The sequence below is a fragment of the Carya illinoinensis genome, chromosome 11, assembly GCF_018687715.1.
Source record: "Carya illinoinensis cultivar Pawnee chromosome 11, C.illinoinensisPawnee_v1, whole genome shotgun sequence".
In the NCBI taxonomy this organism is placed as follows: domain Eukaryota; kingdom Viridiplantae; phylum Streptophyta; class Magnoliopsida; order Fagales; family Juglandaceae; genus Carya; species Carya illinoinensis.
Genome location: NC_056762.1, coordinates 6,434,517 through 6,451,948, shown reverse-complemented (window position 1 = coordinate 6,451,948; position 17,432 = coordinate 6,434,517). Strand labels below are relative to the sequence as shown.

Below are 17,432 nucleotides of genomic sequence, written 5' to 3'. Positions count from 1 at the left end.
TCATATTTATAATTATAAATAATGATTCTCGTTTAAAGAATCATTTTTCATCTTCCAAATATTATTTTTAATCTTTTTCTCTCTACTCATTAAAATTAACGTTGTAGAATTTATATTAAGATAATTTTGATATATATATATATATAATTTATATTAAGTTAATAATAAAAAAATATTTTTTAATACATATTAATATTTATTGATTAATTTATCATTTTGATATATAAAATTAGTAATATTTAGATATATGAAATTGGTATTTTTAAACACATAGTGCTAATTGTAAAATATATAAAAAATAATAATTTTAAGAAAAAATAAAAAATAATAATATTTTATTATTTAGTTCAAAGATGCATAATTTAATGTGAAAGTTTTTCTTAATATATAAAATTAATCTTCAAAAGATATAATTTTAAAGATGCATATGGAGAAATCAATATTAGTGCTCTGGCCCCATTTTGATACACAGTTTAGATTAAATGAGATGATATATTTTGAATAATTATGAAAATTTTGAGTTAAGATGAGATGAAATAGTTTATAAAAAGAATGTATGTTTAGATAGTGAGATGAGATGAGATAATTTTTAATTTTTAATTTTTAGAATTTGAAAAATGCGTGGTCCCACTATTTAATAATGGTGACCGGATTGTTTACTGTTCATCCACTATTTATACACTATTTAAGTATTGTTTATGTCAGATTATATTGTTTATATACTGTTTATATTATATTTTACTGTTTATTATTATTTATTTAAGGAAATATTTTTAAAATTTAAGGTAAAATATAATATATTTAGATAAAAAAAATTAATGTACGGTATAAATAAGATGATTTCATCTGTGTTGAACATCAAAAACGGGGCTGTCAACAGTTTCTAGATAAAGTAGGGGTTTTTTTTTTTTTTTTTTTCTTCTTAATGCTTTTGTTTTTTATGAGCTTCATCAGGGGCTCTGACGTCCTGGGCTCCACGCAAGTGGGTCGATCCGTTCCCGGCAACACACTCTTCAATAAGTTCTCTAAAGAAATGAATTTTGATTGAAACACGTTTGGTTCTGATCAGGGGATATGTCTTCGGCTGTTACATTAATAATCTTTAATGCTTTCATGTATTGCCTTTTACTTTTTTTTTTTTTTTTTTATGTTATGTATTGCCTTTTACGTACTATGGCTTCTAGCTAGTCATAATTTTCTTCTAATTAATGAAATGGCTTCAGAACTACTTGCGTATGTACTCATGTAGAAGCTAAATATGATTCAGCTTCTCCTGAAGATTAAACAATATTAACAGTATTTTGACCTCCTCGATCGATCGTTAACATGTTTTCTGATTTTCTAGCAGTCTCCTTGTGAACAACTAATTAATTACTCTTGCATGCGTATTATATTTTTCCAATCATGCTCATGAAAAATTATATCATCAAACTCATGTAGCTCTTATATGTATTGACCTATACATGACATGAATCATAATAGATTTCACTTTTACGTATTTTTTATACACTTTACAAATATTATTGATCAAAATAATTATAAAATAATACATCTAATGTGGAATGCACATCAAATTTTTTATATATTATATATAGTGCATGGGAATATGTTTCTTAGATTATTCCTCCTGTGTGTTTTTTTTTTTTTGTTTTTTTAATGAGGAGTTAATGATTATTTAGCTAGGTATGTAGCCACCGTCAACCACTAGGTTATGCCCGGTGACACGCTCGGAATCATCAGATGCAAGAGACAGCACTGCGTCGGCAATATTTTTCGCTTTCAATACCCCATTTAGAACAGCGTAGGGCTCAAAAATCTTTTCCACTTCCTCCTCTTTCCCGGCATTCGATATCCCAAGCGCTTTGAATACCATTGGCGTAGCAACCACGTACGGCGACGCGAAGTTCACCCTAATCCCGTGCACCCCAAGCTGCACGCTTGCTGATCGAACCAGCCCCAGCACCGCGTGCTTGGTCATGCCGTAGTCCGTGCGCCACTTCCTTCCCTGGCTAGGGGCTATGCTCCCCGTGCACTGTGCAGACGATACTCCCCCTCACTCGTCATACACAGGGCCATGCCACGGGCGTTGATTGCAAACAACCGGTCAAACTGTGAAAACTCAAGCTCTAGGACGGTCTGTTCAGAGGCACTGACAATTCCAGCGTTGCTGAACATGATGTCGAGCCGCCCATATTTCTGGACGGTTGATTCCACGGTCTTTTTAACCTGGTCTTCGTCGGAAACATCACAGTGCACGTGGCTGCACTTGTCTATGCCAATAGATGAGGTAACCTGTTGACCCAGTTGGTCTTGGATATCGGAGATCACCACCATGCGTGTGCCATGTTGGGAAAAAAGGAGTGGCCTCGCCTACGCCGCTTGCGCCGCCTGTGATTATGGCAACTTTCCTCTCTAGTCTGTGGTTGCACACCGTGGAGTCTGTCATTGTTGATCACATGCAAAAACAAATGGGCAGGCTGATGACTTGGCAAGTACTGTTAATTGAGTTCGAGAATATGACCATTTGTTGGCAATCTATAAAGGTAGTTTTGTATATTAGGTGGAAATTGCATTTAAACAAAAAGAAAAGAAAACAGAAATAAAACCGAAAAGGCACCTAAAAAATAAGAACAAAGAGAATGGTCTAAGATGTTTGCTACGAAAAATACTTTAGTTATAAAATAATTATATAAATATAAATTGATATATTGATGTAGTATATCATATTATAAAATTATTTTTATTGTAAAAGAAATCGAACGGATCATATAAAATCATCTTAATTTATGAGGTTACTTTTATTTATTCTTTTTATATCTGTAGCACTTCTCTTTTACTTCAAAATATCTAAAAAAGAGCATACAAATATATAATAATCTCCTTCAATCCTGATTTGTTCCATAGTTTCAGCAGTACATGTAACACCCCAATCTTGCAGGGTCAGAGAGTTACTTTCTATAGCTTAAAATTTACATTTCATCAAAATCTTTATAAACTCTAAAATATAAAATCATCGTGACACTACAATTTCTCTTAATAAAATCTGTCAATTCTCATAAATCTTTTATGAGTAATTCATTATACTTAAATAATCATCTCACACATGCTCCATAATCATGATCCTTAGCTGAACTATTCCAAAATCATCTAAAAAATATTATGGAGATAAGAGGTGAGTTATTAACAACTCAATAAGTAGAGGACATATACTAGTATGTAAATATGAGCATTTACAAAATTTACAACACAAAATAGAACATTTTCCTTTTCATTTTTAGAGTGCTGAAGCAAAACATGTTAACAAAAATCAGAGTGAAGTTTCAGAAATAATCATATTTAAAAGTACTTTGGCATAACGTATCTAATTATTCATTATCATCATATCAAAGCATCATATCAGAACAGAGGTCATGTATAACCCCTGTGGTAGGTTTTGTGGATAACCAAGCAAAACATAAATCACTCTGTCACTAAAGTGTGCACTCAAACAAAGACCACTACTATAACATATGGCAAGACCGTATCCATTATTATAACCCGTGGTTGGGCCGTTTCCACTATTATTACCCGTAGATGGATCATATTCACTATTATAACCAGTGGTTCAACCATATCCACTATTATGACCCGTGGTTGGGCCATATGCCATTATTATCACTCGTAGTAAGGCCATAACTGAACAAAGCGGAAATAAAATCATATCATCTTCAAAATCAAAACAGATTTAGAGCATATTCATATAATCATGTACAAAATTTTATATTCGCTCTTTTTGCATATTTCAGAAAATAAAATGCTAAAAATAAGCTCATGTCTATACTAATCATAATAAAAATATTTTCTCTTTCATCAGAATTCATGACTAACGCCGAACAAATAACTGAAACTGTTTTCACATGTTTTTTTTAAAAATAAACATGCATATTTTCTAAAATCAACCCTGTTTCATTTTCCTTTAATGCAAAATCTAGTATAGGAACTCCGCTTACCTAGACTTCTTAACTTTTTAAAAATTTTCCTCAATAATGCTGAACAAAATTACTTCTCATGAAGAGTCAACAAGCTGGTTTAGCCTCAAACTACCCAACCTTTCTCATGTTGAAGCGTGGGTCCAACCCTAAGATGCCCAACATCTTTCCCCTTGAGACTCTCTCACGGAAGAGCACAGGTCCAACGCTTGGCTGCCTGAACTATTTACTTTTCCATGGAGAGTCAACAGGCGAGTCCAGCCTCAAACTACCCAACCTTAATATGGCGAAGCGCAAATCTAGCTGCCCTACTGTCCAACATCTTACCTTCCCATGGAGAGTTTCAACAGATGTGTCTAGCCTCAAGCTACCCGACCTCTTTGACGGTGAAGCGCGGGTCTAGCCCCCTGGCTGCCCGACATCTTACCTCCTCCTGAGACTCAAAGGGGCGAGTTCAGTCTCCAGGCTCCTTGAACTCTCTCACGGAGGAGCACAGGTCTAACACTTAGCTGCCCTAATTATTTACCTTCCCTTGGAAAGTGAAAAGACGGGTCCAACATTAGACTACCTAACCTCCCTCACTACAAAGCGCGGGTCCAACCTTAGACTACCTAACCTCCCTAATGACAAAAAGGGGGTCCAGCCCCCTGGCTACCCAACTACTTATCTTCTGACTCCTTAGGTTTGATCGCTTCACATTTGAAGTTTAAATTGTTTATGTTAAGTGACTCTGTATATTTTAGCATGGTTACACACCTCATTCCAAACAAAAGACAAGTCACGATATCTCCACCAAATAATGCCGAGTGATTACACTCGTGCCATTTATGCTACCAGTAGGTCACCTTCATGAAAGAGTCATTGGACTCGACAATTGCCTAAGGTAAACCCAAGGGTTCAACAGGCTTCATGACCAACTAGCACAGGTTACTATAAACAAACTCTAGCATTGACAGCAAAATGTAAACATTCGTACCAAATGAACTCAAAAACCTACTTACCTTCCCCATGAGCATCAACATGATGGAGATGTCAGGGACCGCTGGACCTCCCTCACAGTGAAGCACGGGTCTAATTTCTCGGCCAACCACTTTGCCTTCTTGTTTGGGGTCAACAGGCATGTCGAGTCTTAAGAGATGTCGAGTCTTAAGAGAAGCCCTGACCTACCTCTTGGTAAAGCGAGTGTCCAGCCTTTCAACTGCCCGACTTACTATCACCTTCATAATGAATTGAATGGCGGGAATGGTTAGGGACCGTCTGACCTCCTAGGCACGCAAATAGGCCTGGCAAGTCACTTAACTACCCGACCTCTCTCACGCACATAAAAGACGAGCTCTGCACTTGTATAGCAGTCAAGCTAGCCACCTGCTTATTTGGCTTATTTGGCCAAGACAAGCTCTGTGCTCACACCAAACACAATCGAGCCTATCTCCCGCCTTGTCTCTCTCGCTCAGAAATCTTCATTATCTAACGAAAGTGAAACGGGTAACCAAGGACCCACTCCCGGAATTTATTTCTCTACCAATTTCAACGAACTGTGTTGGTTTTATATTTTATCTTTAAAGATTCTCGATACCTTTTTTTGAAGTAAATTGCCCTTAAAAATCACGGTCAACTAGACAGGATAAAATATCACACCCAAAGTGACTTTCTAAGCCCAGCCCATGGTGGGGAGCCTTATCTGGAGGAAAGACAAAGAGAGGGAAAGATGGGACAAAAGGCTAAAGAAGTAAAAGGATGTCAATGTGTCAGGAGGAAAAAACGGGATGAGACATAAAAGATAGGTAATGTGATATAAACGAAGGAGGGCAAAGGATAAAAGAAATGAACCAGATGACTTCAAGGGGGCTTCCAAAGTTCAACTTCTCTAGGGCTATAATTGGTCTGGTCCGATTTGGTATGAGGGGAGTCACAGCCCAAAAATTTCAATCCATCATTTTTGTCATACTAGTAGCTATCGGTCCAATTCGGTGCATGAACAATTTTTTCATTATATATGTATGGTTAATGAAATCAAGTGATCTCTTTAACAGTTTATATATAGTTAATGAATATTAAATAATTTCATTGTATATATGGTCAATTTTGATCCATTTGATGAAAATTGCATAATTAATTTATACAACTACTATATAAAATAATATATTATATGCATGAAAATATATAAATATATATACATACGGTCAATCTTGGTCCAATCCAGTCCAAAGAAACTACACCTCGAGACCGATCAATAAGACTATCGATTTAGTCTGGTTCAGTCCTCTTATAGCCTTAAACTTCTCCTTTAACCTCACGACTAGAGCACCAAAGATAGGATCTCTTTTAAAAAATAGATCTATGATCCTTGTTGTACAGGGAGGATGAGAGATCATGAGAGATTGTAAAACAATCACATTATAGTAGTTCTCCCCTCCTCCACATCCTTTGGATGTAGACATTATGTTAAACTACGTAAATTTGTACATCTCCATCTCTATATATATTTTCTGGTCACTAACATGGATGTACACAAGGACATCATACAGCCACACCGTACCACTGCCTGGGGCTCTACACTACATTGATCAATAGTCGAATTGTCATAACAGACTGGGAATGATTCTTTTATCCCTTTTGCCTGTTGTGCGATTTTTAGGCATTAATAATTTTCAGCAAAATATGTGCATGTTTGCATGTATATATGTGTTAGCAGGCGGGGAAAATACTTTCAAAGGATCGATTAGTGTTCGATAATTGATTCCCTGTTCCCATGTATTGTCTTCAACAGTAGTAGTACGCTTAATTAGCAACCTATATTTTCAGTTCTTCATATAATATATATATATATATAACCCACCATAATTCAAATTTCAATAGCCACTACATTTAGTTCCTTCAGAACGACGATATATATTAATTGGTTCAACATGCTAAGATACATATACATATATATATATATATATATGTGTGTGTGTGTACACGCTGCATGCAGGTATCATCACACATGCCTATCACATTTTACATTATTCTATTAATTTATACGTTAGGTACGTAGTACATCTCGGTCACATGACAAGTTCTATTATAGCATTTTTTGTTTTTGGACTGTTTTGGAAGTTGACTATTTAGGTAGCGCCTAGGTAGCCTCTATCAACGACAAGGTTGTGTCCTGTGACACACTCGGAATCATCAGATGCAAGAAACAGCACTGCATCGGCAACATGTTTCGCTTTCAATAGAGCCCCTTTCAAGACAACGTAGGGCTCATAAATCTTCTCCACTTCCTCAGCTTGCTCGGCGTCCATCCCAAGTGCTTGCAACGTCAATGGCGTAGCAACCACGTAAGGTGACACGCAGTTCACTCTGATGCCATGCACCCCAAGCTGCTTGCTTGCCGATCGAACCAGGCCCAGCACTGCATGCTTTGACATGAAATAATCAATGTGCTTCTTCGCTCCACAGCTAGCAGCCACACTCGCCGTGCACACAATGCTTCCCCTGACGTGCCCTTCCACCATTGCGCGCGCCGCATGCTTTACACAAGCAGCCATACCACGAACGTTGATTGCAAACAGGTTTTCAAAGCTTGGGAAATCAAGATCAAGAATTGTCTGGTTAGACTTGCTGTAAACCCCAGCATTGCTGAACATGATGTCCAGCTGCTTGTAGTTTTGGACCGTCCATTCCACCATAGCTTTCACTTGCTCTTCATCGCTAACATCGCAATGGATGTAGGCAGCAGTGTTCAAGCCAATGGATTTGGCTATTTTTTGGCCTAGTTCATCTTGGATGTCAGCAATCACCACCATACGTGCACCATTATTGGCAAAAAGTCTTGCAGTTACCTCTCCAATGCCACTTGCACCACCGGTAACTACGGCCACTTTGCCTTCCAGTTTCTTCCTGCACATTGGGAATTCACCCATTGATGGACCAACACAATTGATCAAGCTGATCGAGCTCATATAACAGGTTGCAATTAACTACTTAATTTGGCCATTTCCATAAAAGAGTACTACCACTATATATACACATCTCCCGTGTGGAAAGTTCAACCGTTATAATATAGTACTACTGCCTCTAATTAATTTTCACTTCAAACGCCTTACCTTTTGGAAAATCATGTGAACTAGTACATCTAATACACCTGAGAAAAATACATCAGGTGCCATTAATTGCTGCAAACTGTTTCATCTGTATTTGGTATGCCTAACTTCTCCGGTTATTCATCACTCGATCCCCTATTCCTCTCCACAAACGACGACTCATGTTTCTGGTGTATATAATGAGCGCTCATTATCAGTACTAGTAATGTCAAGTCCATATTTATTCAGGCTGGGTCGGGATCCCATTCCTTGTCTCCCTCCCTGTCAAACTCAAGAAACTATTCCCATCTCTTCGATCTCATGGACCTGATCATCAATCCAACACAGATCAGCTGCGATTCTTGATCTAGTGATCAAAATGATTGTATCGTGTCTATTAAAATAAATAAATAATCCGGTCAAATCTTCTATATATATATTGTTAGAAAGCACAGCGGAAAGTACCTCAAGGCCAGCTTGTAAAGTTGCTCCACAAATTTCTCCAGATTGACAAGAGTTTTCACTTGGTGGTAAAGCGTACTACGTAGTATAAAACCAGAGTAACGCTTTAACAATCTACAGCCTAAATACTACTTAAGAGAGCACAAAAGAGAGAGAGAGTTTTTCTTCTTGCTTCTTGCCTCTTGTGTGTTCTTGAACCAAAGAGGGGGGAGCTATTTATAGCCCCCTACACAACATGTAACATATGGTTGTGTTAGGTAGAATAGGGGACTAAGTGGAGTGTGTTAGGTAGAATAGTGAGATGATGGGTTTGCCCATGTGGGCGGCCCCCATTCATTAACATCTCTCACTCGCACACAGTGGGCATGACCCCAGGTCAGCATCTCTCTAATGTTCTCAATCTTATTCATACAAGTAAATAGGCCGTGCGACCACCAAGCAAATCTATAGAAAGGTGGGAGTACATACACTAAATCTCTCCAAGAGAAGACTAGCATAGTAACATCCCTAAAGTGTTTGGTTATGTCCTAGACTCATTCGATTGCATCAGTTCAAGCATTTTCGAAACCCTCTTGAGTTTTAGAAAAACTCAGAACAATGCTCGACTATCTCTAAATCATTTCAATATGTTCACAACCTTAGTCGCTACCAATATGTAGCGTCATAGTTGACATCAGCAAACACTATTGAAGATGCGATATCAAAGAATCTTCCCTTTGCACTCATATCATTCAACTTTGGTCAAACCGCTTTCCCAGCAATGCCTCTTTAGACCGTATTGATCATAGCCCTAGACAACATGCCAAAGTAGCAGACATCATAACCTCCATCTTGTGACATAGTCAAAAGTAAAGGACACAGAAAAATGAGACTCACACAGTGAGAAAGAGGGAAACCATTTACTCACTTACTCATTTGGTCGCATAAGCACATGTAGTATGAAACACATGTTACGGTGGATTTCTCTTTCTCAAAGAGCATATGTCTATATCAACACCGTACAGATCTTAGTCTAGTCGCTTCTCAAGCGTCTAACCTGAGTTCCTCCATTTGCCCGCCTCCAAGGCGTCAAAGAGGATCTCACATCTGGCTAACCACAGGCTATATAGGTTGTGGGGTAACCCATGCATAGTCCACTCATTGGACCTTATTTTAGCTCCCACTAAAACGACATATCTTTGTGTCAACTAACTTATCCATTTGGACAAGTATCTTAGAACACAATGTCTCATCTCTACTCGCTTCTTAAGCGCTAGAGGCGATCGCTCGTGTGAGTGAGCCGATCTAAGCCTGTTGACATATCTTGTGTGTGAAGACAATACGATAAAGACAATTTACTGAATCATATTGTATTAATATCCCAAAGGAAAGGTTACATCTCAATGTCATTTGAAACACAAAAAACATTTTACAATCTACGCAGTCCTAGATTCCTAACATGAGCCTCAAAGACATCTCTTGCTATAGGCTTCGTTAAGGGATCAGCAACCATGCGACTCGTAGAGAGATGTTTCAGAACCACTTCCTTTTGCGCTACCATGTCTCTCATGTAGTGATATCTGATATCTATGTGTTTGGTTCTTCCATGGTACTTAGAGTCCTTAGCATATGCGAGAGCAGCCGTGCTATCGCAGAATATTGTCACCGAATCTGAATAATCCGTGCCAATGTCTAAATGCTTGAGGAATCTTCGTAACCAAACAGCTTCTCGAACTGCTGCAGAACAAGCTATGTATTCTGCCCCCATAGTGGATAAAGCTATACAAGGTTGTTTCTTGCTGCTCCATGTAATGGCGCCATTATTGAGCAGAAAGACATACCCAGTGGTTGATTTACGCTCATCTAGGTCACTACCTCAGTCGGCATCGCTGTAACCTTTTAGCTGCAAATCTGAACCTTGATAGCACAGCACATAATCTGCAGTTCCCTTGAGATATCGCATAATCCTTTTGACTGCTTTCCAGTGAGCCAGTCCGGGGTTAGATTGGAATCTACTTACTAAGCCAACTGCATAGCATATGTCAGGTCGAGTACACATCATTGCATACATCAGACTACCCACAGCATTACCATAAGGGACACGGGCCATCTTTTCCTTTTCTATTTGAGTCTTAGGACATAACTCTTTAGATAAGTTCTCGCTTTTTGCAACAGGGGTGTCAATGGGTTTACATTCATTCATTAGGAAACGCTCGAGGACTTTCTTTATGTAAGTCTGTTGGGACAAACACAAAAGTCTCTTTGAGCGATCTCTGTAGATCTTAACTCCCAGAATGTATTCTACTTTACCCATATCCTTCATCTCAAAATTGAAGGATAACCACTCTTTTGTGGCGACTATCAACCCTTTATCATTTCCAACTAGTAGTATGTCGTCAACATATAATGACAACATAATGAAACTCTTCTTGGATCTTTTGACATAGACACAATGGTCCTCTGTGATCATCGTAAACCCATTCGAAAGAACGGCTCGATGGAATCTGAGGTACCATTGCCTAGATGATTGTTTTAGGCCATATATAGATCGTTTGAGCTTGCACACTTTGCGCTCTTGATCTTTGACCACAAAACCCGTTGGTTGATCCATATAGATCTCCTCATCTAGTTCTCCATTGAGAAATGCTGTCTTAACATCCATTTGGTAGAGTTCCAAATCCATGTTTGCTACTATAGCTAGAATCAGGCGAATTGAAGCAAACCTCACAACTGGTGAAAAAGTTTCCTCATAGTCTATACCCTCTTGCTGGGTATATCCTTTCGCCACTAAGCGAGCTTTGTACTTATCTATTGATCCATCCGACTTGCGTTTGACTTTTAGAACCCATTTGTTCCCAATAGTCTTACGCCCTCTCGGTAGATCAACCAGATCCCAGACCTGGTTTGTCTTCATAGACTCAATTTTATCATTAAAAGCTTTCATCCACTCATCTTTAGTAGAAGATGAGAGAGCCTCATGAATTGTCCTAGGCTCATCATCATCATGCGGAGCTACCATAAAAGCTTCCCCTTCAATCTCAAAACGACGACGAGGAATACTTTCACGTGTGCTTCTACGCGGCTGAGGTTGTTGTGATTGATTGACAAGCGGTGTGCTCCCACTCGGATTTAAGTTTCTTTTATCATTTGTAGGAGCTCGAAGAATTTCTTCCTCATTCTCAACTAAATTCCTTGGAGCACTTTCCTCTTGTTCCACAATCTCATGAAGTTCCAAACTCCTATCAAACTCACCTCTACTTGGAAATTCATTTTCAATGAAGTTCACATCTCGTGATTCAATCTCAGTTACACTTCCATCAGTTTGTTCACATATTAACACATACCCTTTAGAGTGTTCTGAGTACCTTATAAAGATACACTTCTTCCCTCTAGGGCCTAATTTCCCATACTTATGAGAAAGATCATGAACAAAACCCGTTGAACCCCATGGCCGCAAGCTACTCAAATTGGGTTTCTCGCCGGTCCATAGTTCATATGGGGTGGAAGTTACTGATTTGGAGGGCACTCGGTTAAGAATGTAGGCAGCAGTCAAAAGTGCATCCCCCCAAAAAGAAATTGGTAGGTTTACTTACGCCATCATTGACCTAACCATCTCAAGCAGTGTTCGATTTCTCCTTTCCGCCACGCCATTTTGCTGTGGCGTACTTGGCATCGTTAACTGTCTTTTGATTCCTTTTTCATCACAGAGCCTTTTAAATTGCTCAGAGAGATATTCTCGTCCTCGGTCAGTTCTTAGAGTCTTTAAACTCTTATCTAACTGATTCTCGACCATTCTTAGATATCGCCTAAAACATTCCAATGCTTCAGACTTATGGGAGATTAAGTAGACATGACCGTAACGTGAAAAATCATCTATAAAGGTGATGAAGTAGACACCTCTGTGTCTTGCCCTCACACTCATTGGACCACAGATGTCTGAGTGGACTAATTGCAGTGGAAAAGATGCCCTAGTGGCTTTTCCAAATGGTTTTCTCTTAGCTTTTCCCATTAGACAATGTTCACACGTGGGCAAGATGACCTTAGCGAGATTGCCTATCAGGCCTTCTCTAGCTAATCGAGTCATTCTATCTTGCCCTATATGGCCAAGCCTAGCATGCCATGTGTATGAATCCAAATTATCAATTGATGAAGAAAGAAAAGCAATGGATTCATTTATATTAGAATAAACCAAATCCAATATCATAAAACCGTCTCGAAGAAAAGCTTTTCCATAAAACACATGCCCCAAATGAAAGGAAACATAATTGTTTTCAAATACAATTCGAAAACTAAGTTTCAATAGAGTAACAACTAAAAGTAAGTTTCGTCGGATCTCGGGAGCATATAGCACATTGTGAAGGAAAAGAGTGCGGCCACCCCGCAAGTCCAGCTTGTAGGTACCAAGTCCCAGTACCTCCACGCTAGCTCCATTCCCCACCTTGATATCACGGCTCCCAGTTGGAATCCGGCGATACTCCACAAATCCGACTCTATCTCGCGCTATGTGCTCGGTCGCTCCTGAATCAACAGTCCACAAAGGATAGGATTCAGCAACCATCACATGGCTAGTTACAAAAACAATGCGAGAAAAGTCAGAGTGTACCTTCTTCGGCTCAGTGCAGTCACGAGCGAAGTGGCCAATCTTTCCGCAGTTGAAACACTCTAATTTTGACTTGTTTTTCCCGCGCTTGCCCCTCTTGGTGCGCTGAGAAGTTCCTGACATTTTTTTTAATATGTCCAGCAGCTACTCCATTCTTGGACTTCTTGCGCTTAGGCCTTGATGCCTTGCGCGAACCAGCATTAGCCACATAGGCCGTATGATTGGGCTTAGCAGCCTCTAGGCGCTCAGCCTCCAATTCCAAGTGACGCGAGACATCATCAAAGTCTTTGATATTCTCGTTATGCGTCAAGTTCTGACTAATATTGTCCCAAGAATTCGGTAGTGATCTTATCACTGCCTGCACTTGCTGTTCATCTGTCAGGTTGTTTCCTGCTGACCTAAGTTCGCGGATCATAGTTGACATAGCCCTAAGATGCTGCTTCATCATGTGGTCAGAGCGCATCTTATAGGAGTCAAACCTCATGGTTAATCCACGCAACCTAGTGACTGAAGTTCCACCAAACTTCAATTTCAAAGCATCCCACATGCTTTGGACAGTGTCATAGACCTCGAACTCACACATCAGATCATTGTGCATGCTGCTTAACATAATTATGCGCGTGCACCGATTTTTCTTAGCCCATTGGATATAGGCTTGTTGATCTATCTTGTGTTGTTCCGAGTTCCCTTCCTTGGGCTTAGTAAGAGTGTGAGATAAGGCCTCCAAGACCTCTTGCTCATCTAAGACATACTGGATCTTGTGATGCCATATGTCATAGTTTTCCCCATCTAATTTCTCCTCTTTGTTTAAGTCGGCAACAATACTCTTGGATGTCATTTCACTACAATACGCAAAGACGGGATATTATTCACACACCTTAGAAATCTGCCGCGTCCTTTCAAGTTAGAAAAAAAAAATAATTTAGACATGTCGCAAGATCGAAAAATCGCTAAACTTCAGAATCATCTCTTGCGCCACAATATCCAATTATTAGATTTCTAGCTCAATTCCCGCGCAAATTTTAAAAAAACCGAATATGGGAGAATTTATCATCATAAATCTCAACCATACTCCCACTATTTTAAGTAGTCATTTAGACCTAGTCACATGTAAAGACATAACTTACTAAAACCCGCAGTAACCTTTTGGGCCAGTCTACAAGGACAGCTACCCAGACCATGGTAACCTGTTGGGCCAGTCTACAAAGATGGTTCATATGAGACCATTACAGTCCATTTTTCTTGTTCCATCAGTGCATTTACAGTTCTTACTGGGGTCACCATGGTCTTTTGGCTATACAGTGCATTTACAGTTCTTACTGGGGTCACTGCAATTCTTTCAGCCTATCATTCACACTGACAATTCTAGCTAAGACCACTTAATGGGATTTTCAATTTTATCACTGAAAGAAATAGAGACTAATGTCTAAACATTCAAGTCTCAAACCCAGCTTTCATAGATGATAAAATAATCATATTTCCACATGTTCAATACACATATACATGTTATCACATTTAATCTCAAAATTAAATAAAAGATCACATGTAATATAACATTATGGAAAAAAATAGCATGAATATAACCAAATATTCACATGTTATCATATTTAATCTAAAACATTAAATAAAAGATTACATGTAATATATCAATATATCTAAGCATATATTGAATCATGCCAAAATTTTTTTTTTTTATTATTATTTTATTATATTTTCGGGTTTAAAAAGAAACACAGAAAAAAATACTGGGCTTAAAGAGCCCAGCCCCTTTCTTTTTATTCTGCTTAAACCCAAAACAAAAAATGGCCCAAAGGGCCCAAGCCCAGCCCGGCCCATAGAGGATAGATGACTCAAGTCATCTTCTTCCTCCCGTGAGTTACTGTTCACGTGAACAGTAACACCGAAAAAAAAAAAAAAAAAAGTTCCAGCTGCTTCTTCTGGACATCACCGGCGCCCCCGATCGCCGGAAAACGCTTCCAGAGGAAGCTGGGTGCTGCCGCAGCACCTAGGTGGTGCTGGCAGCACCTCACGGTGCGCGCTGCACCGAGCCGGTGCTGCTCTGGCGCAGCACCGCTGCACCGAGCCGGTGCTGCTCTGGCGCAGCACCGAGCCGGTGCTGGCAGCACCCCTCTGGTGCGCCCAGCACCGCAGTGGTGCTGCATGGTGCCCCCACGGTGCAAGGAGCACCGTGGGCACCTGCTGGTGCGCGCGGCACCGTGGTGCGCGCAGGGTGCTCGCAGCACCCCTCTGGTGCGCGCAGCACCGAGGCGGTGCTGCAACACCCCTGGGTGCCTCCACGGTGCACCATGCACCGTGGGCTCCTTAGGTGCTTGCGGCACCGTGGTGCGCGCAGCACCATTGCAGGGGTGCCGCGCAGCACCCTACGGTGCACGCTGCACCACCATGCTCAGGTGGTGCGCGCTGCACCACCGTGTGTGGGGTTGGTGCGCGCTGCACCACCGTGGGTGGTGAGCGCTGCACCACAGCAGCGGCTTCGGCTATATATATATATATATATTTTAATAAAAAAAACTGCAGCACCATATATGCGCAAATAAAAAACACAGTTTACATGAAAGAAACTGGAAGCAATTACTAAATGGCTCTGATACCAATTGTTAGAAAGCACAGCGGAAAGTACCTCAAGGCCAGCTTGTAAAGTTGCTCCACAAGTTTCTCCAGATTGACAAGAGTTTTCACTTGGTGGTAAAGCGTACTACATAGTATAAAACCAGAGTAACGCTTTAACAATCCACAGCCTAAATACTACTTAAGAGAGCACAAAAGAGAGAGAGAGTTTTTCTTCTTGCTTCTTGCCTCTTGTGTGTTCTTGAACCAAAGAGGGGGGAGCTATTTATAGCCCCCTACACAACATGTAACATATGGTTGTGTTAGGTAGAATAGGGGACTAAGTGGAGTGTGTTAGGTAGAATACTGAGATGATGGGTTTGCCCATGTGGGCGCCCCCATTCATTAACATATATATATATGTATATATATACACTATATTATATACTGTCGAAACTATATATGCATGCATGCAGTTAAGGGGAAAAAATACCATCATGCATGATGGATATATATAAATATATATATATATATATAATGATCATTGATCAAGTTCTTTTCAAAAGAATATTATTGCAATATGTATATGGATATATATACTATCATGATGGATATGTTGCATTAATATTGTAAGTTGTAATTCAAAAACAAAAATCTCGTTGACTGAATAGTACTTCCGATAATTAATAACCGTACCTTTAAGTAGCTAGGCTCTTTAAGTTTAACGTTTTCCACTAACAAGTACATGATATGTTTTTCCCACTCTCTTTGATATGTACGTCGTCTCTCTCTTTTTTTCTTGTCTTTTGTTTTTTTTCACAATTTCAGAGACAAACGTTCCACACTTTCATAACTTAAGTTATGAGCCCCATGTAGAGTGAGAAGCTAGCAGATCAGCATAGGAAAAATTGAAAGGAGATGACTTTTTGTTAAGACAATATAAATGATGGACACACATGCATGCACTTGCCGTAAACTACTTAATAGCCGAAAAATAAAGTTAGATCCGCATTAACTCTTAGCATATATCTTTGAATTGATTATTTTCCTACCTTTGATCTAGATCTGAAATTCAGTTTGGCAAATTTTAAGCTTCGTTTGGGTATGCAAATAAGATAATATGAAATAAAATGACAAATATGTGAATACTAACGATATAATTGGTAAATACTAGTAGCGAAAGAGTAATGTTAGGTACAAGCTGGCCTCAAACACAACCATAGTTTTAGTTAAGATGTTTTATAGAGTTTTGATAAACAAGAGAAAAAAAAAAAGTTGAATAAAAAAATTATAAAGTTAAAATATAATTTTTTGATATTATTTTTGTTTTAGGATTTAAAAAAGTTGAATTGTTTTTAGCATTTTCTTTGGAAGTTTAGGAAAGTTGTACGAATTAGAAGAAAAGGTTAAAATTGAAAAATATTTGTGTTAGAATAGTATTTAGATGTTAAGTTAAAATGAGATGAGTTGAAAGATTTGTGAAACTAAACTAGAACTTAGTGCTCTTTTTTGTTTTGTTTTTTTCTTTTTTTTTTGCCAATTTAGTTATTTATTGATACATTAGCTGTAACAAGCCATTAATGAAATGTGGAAATGACTCTCTAATAACTCACTTTGAGGGTGAGGACCTCCGAGAAGAAGATCAAAGCTGATTTTTTTTTTACTTTCTAGATCATACCCTCTCAAGGTTTCGCATGTACAAATATTTGTCAAATTCTCAACGAAATTCTTTTCACTTCATGGGCCAAGGCTAGCTAAACAACAGTTTAATAAAGTAAAGAAAGCAAC

At 38.9% G+C, this 17,432-nt stretch overlaps 1 protein-coding gene and 1 pseudogene across 1 annotated transcript; both read right to left on the bottom strand.

The window, feature by feature from the left end:
- Positions 1-1,642: 1,642 nt before the first annotated feature.
- LOC122282157 lies at positions 1,643-2,446 on the bottom strand (annotated as a pseudogene).
- Positions 2,447-6,857: 4,411 nt separating this feature from the next.
- Positions 6,858-7,928, bottom strand: LOC122282692 ((+)-cis,trans-nepetalactol synthase NEPS2-like). Its single transcript, XM_043094672.1, has one exon. The coding sequence runs from the start codon at positions 7,913-7,915 to the stop codon at positions 7,076-7,078; it is 840 nt and encodes a 279-aa protein (XP_042950606.1). The 5' UTR covers positions 7,916-7,928; the 3' UTR covers positions 6,858-7,075.
- Between the last annotated feature and the right edge of the window lie 9,504 nt (positions 7,929-17,432).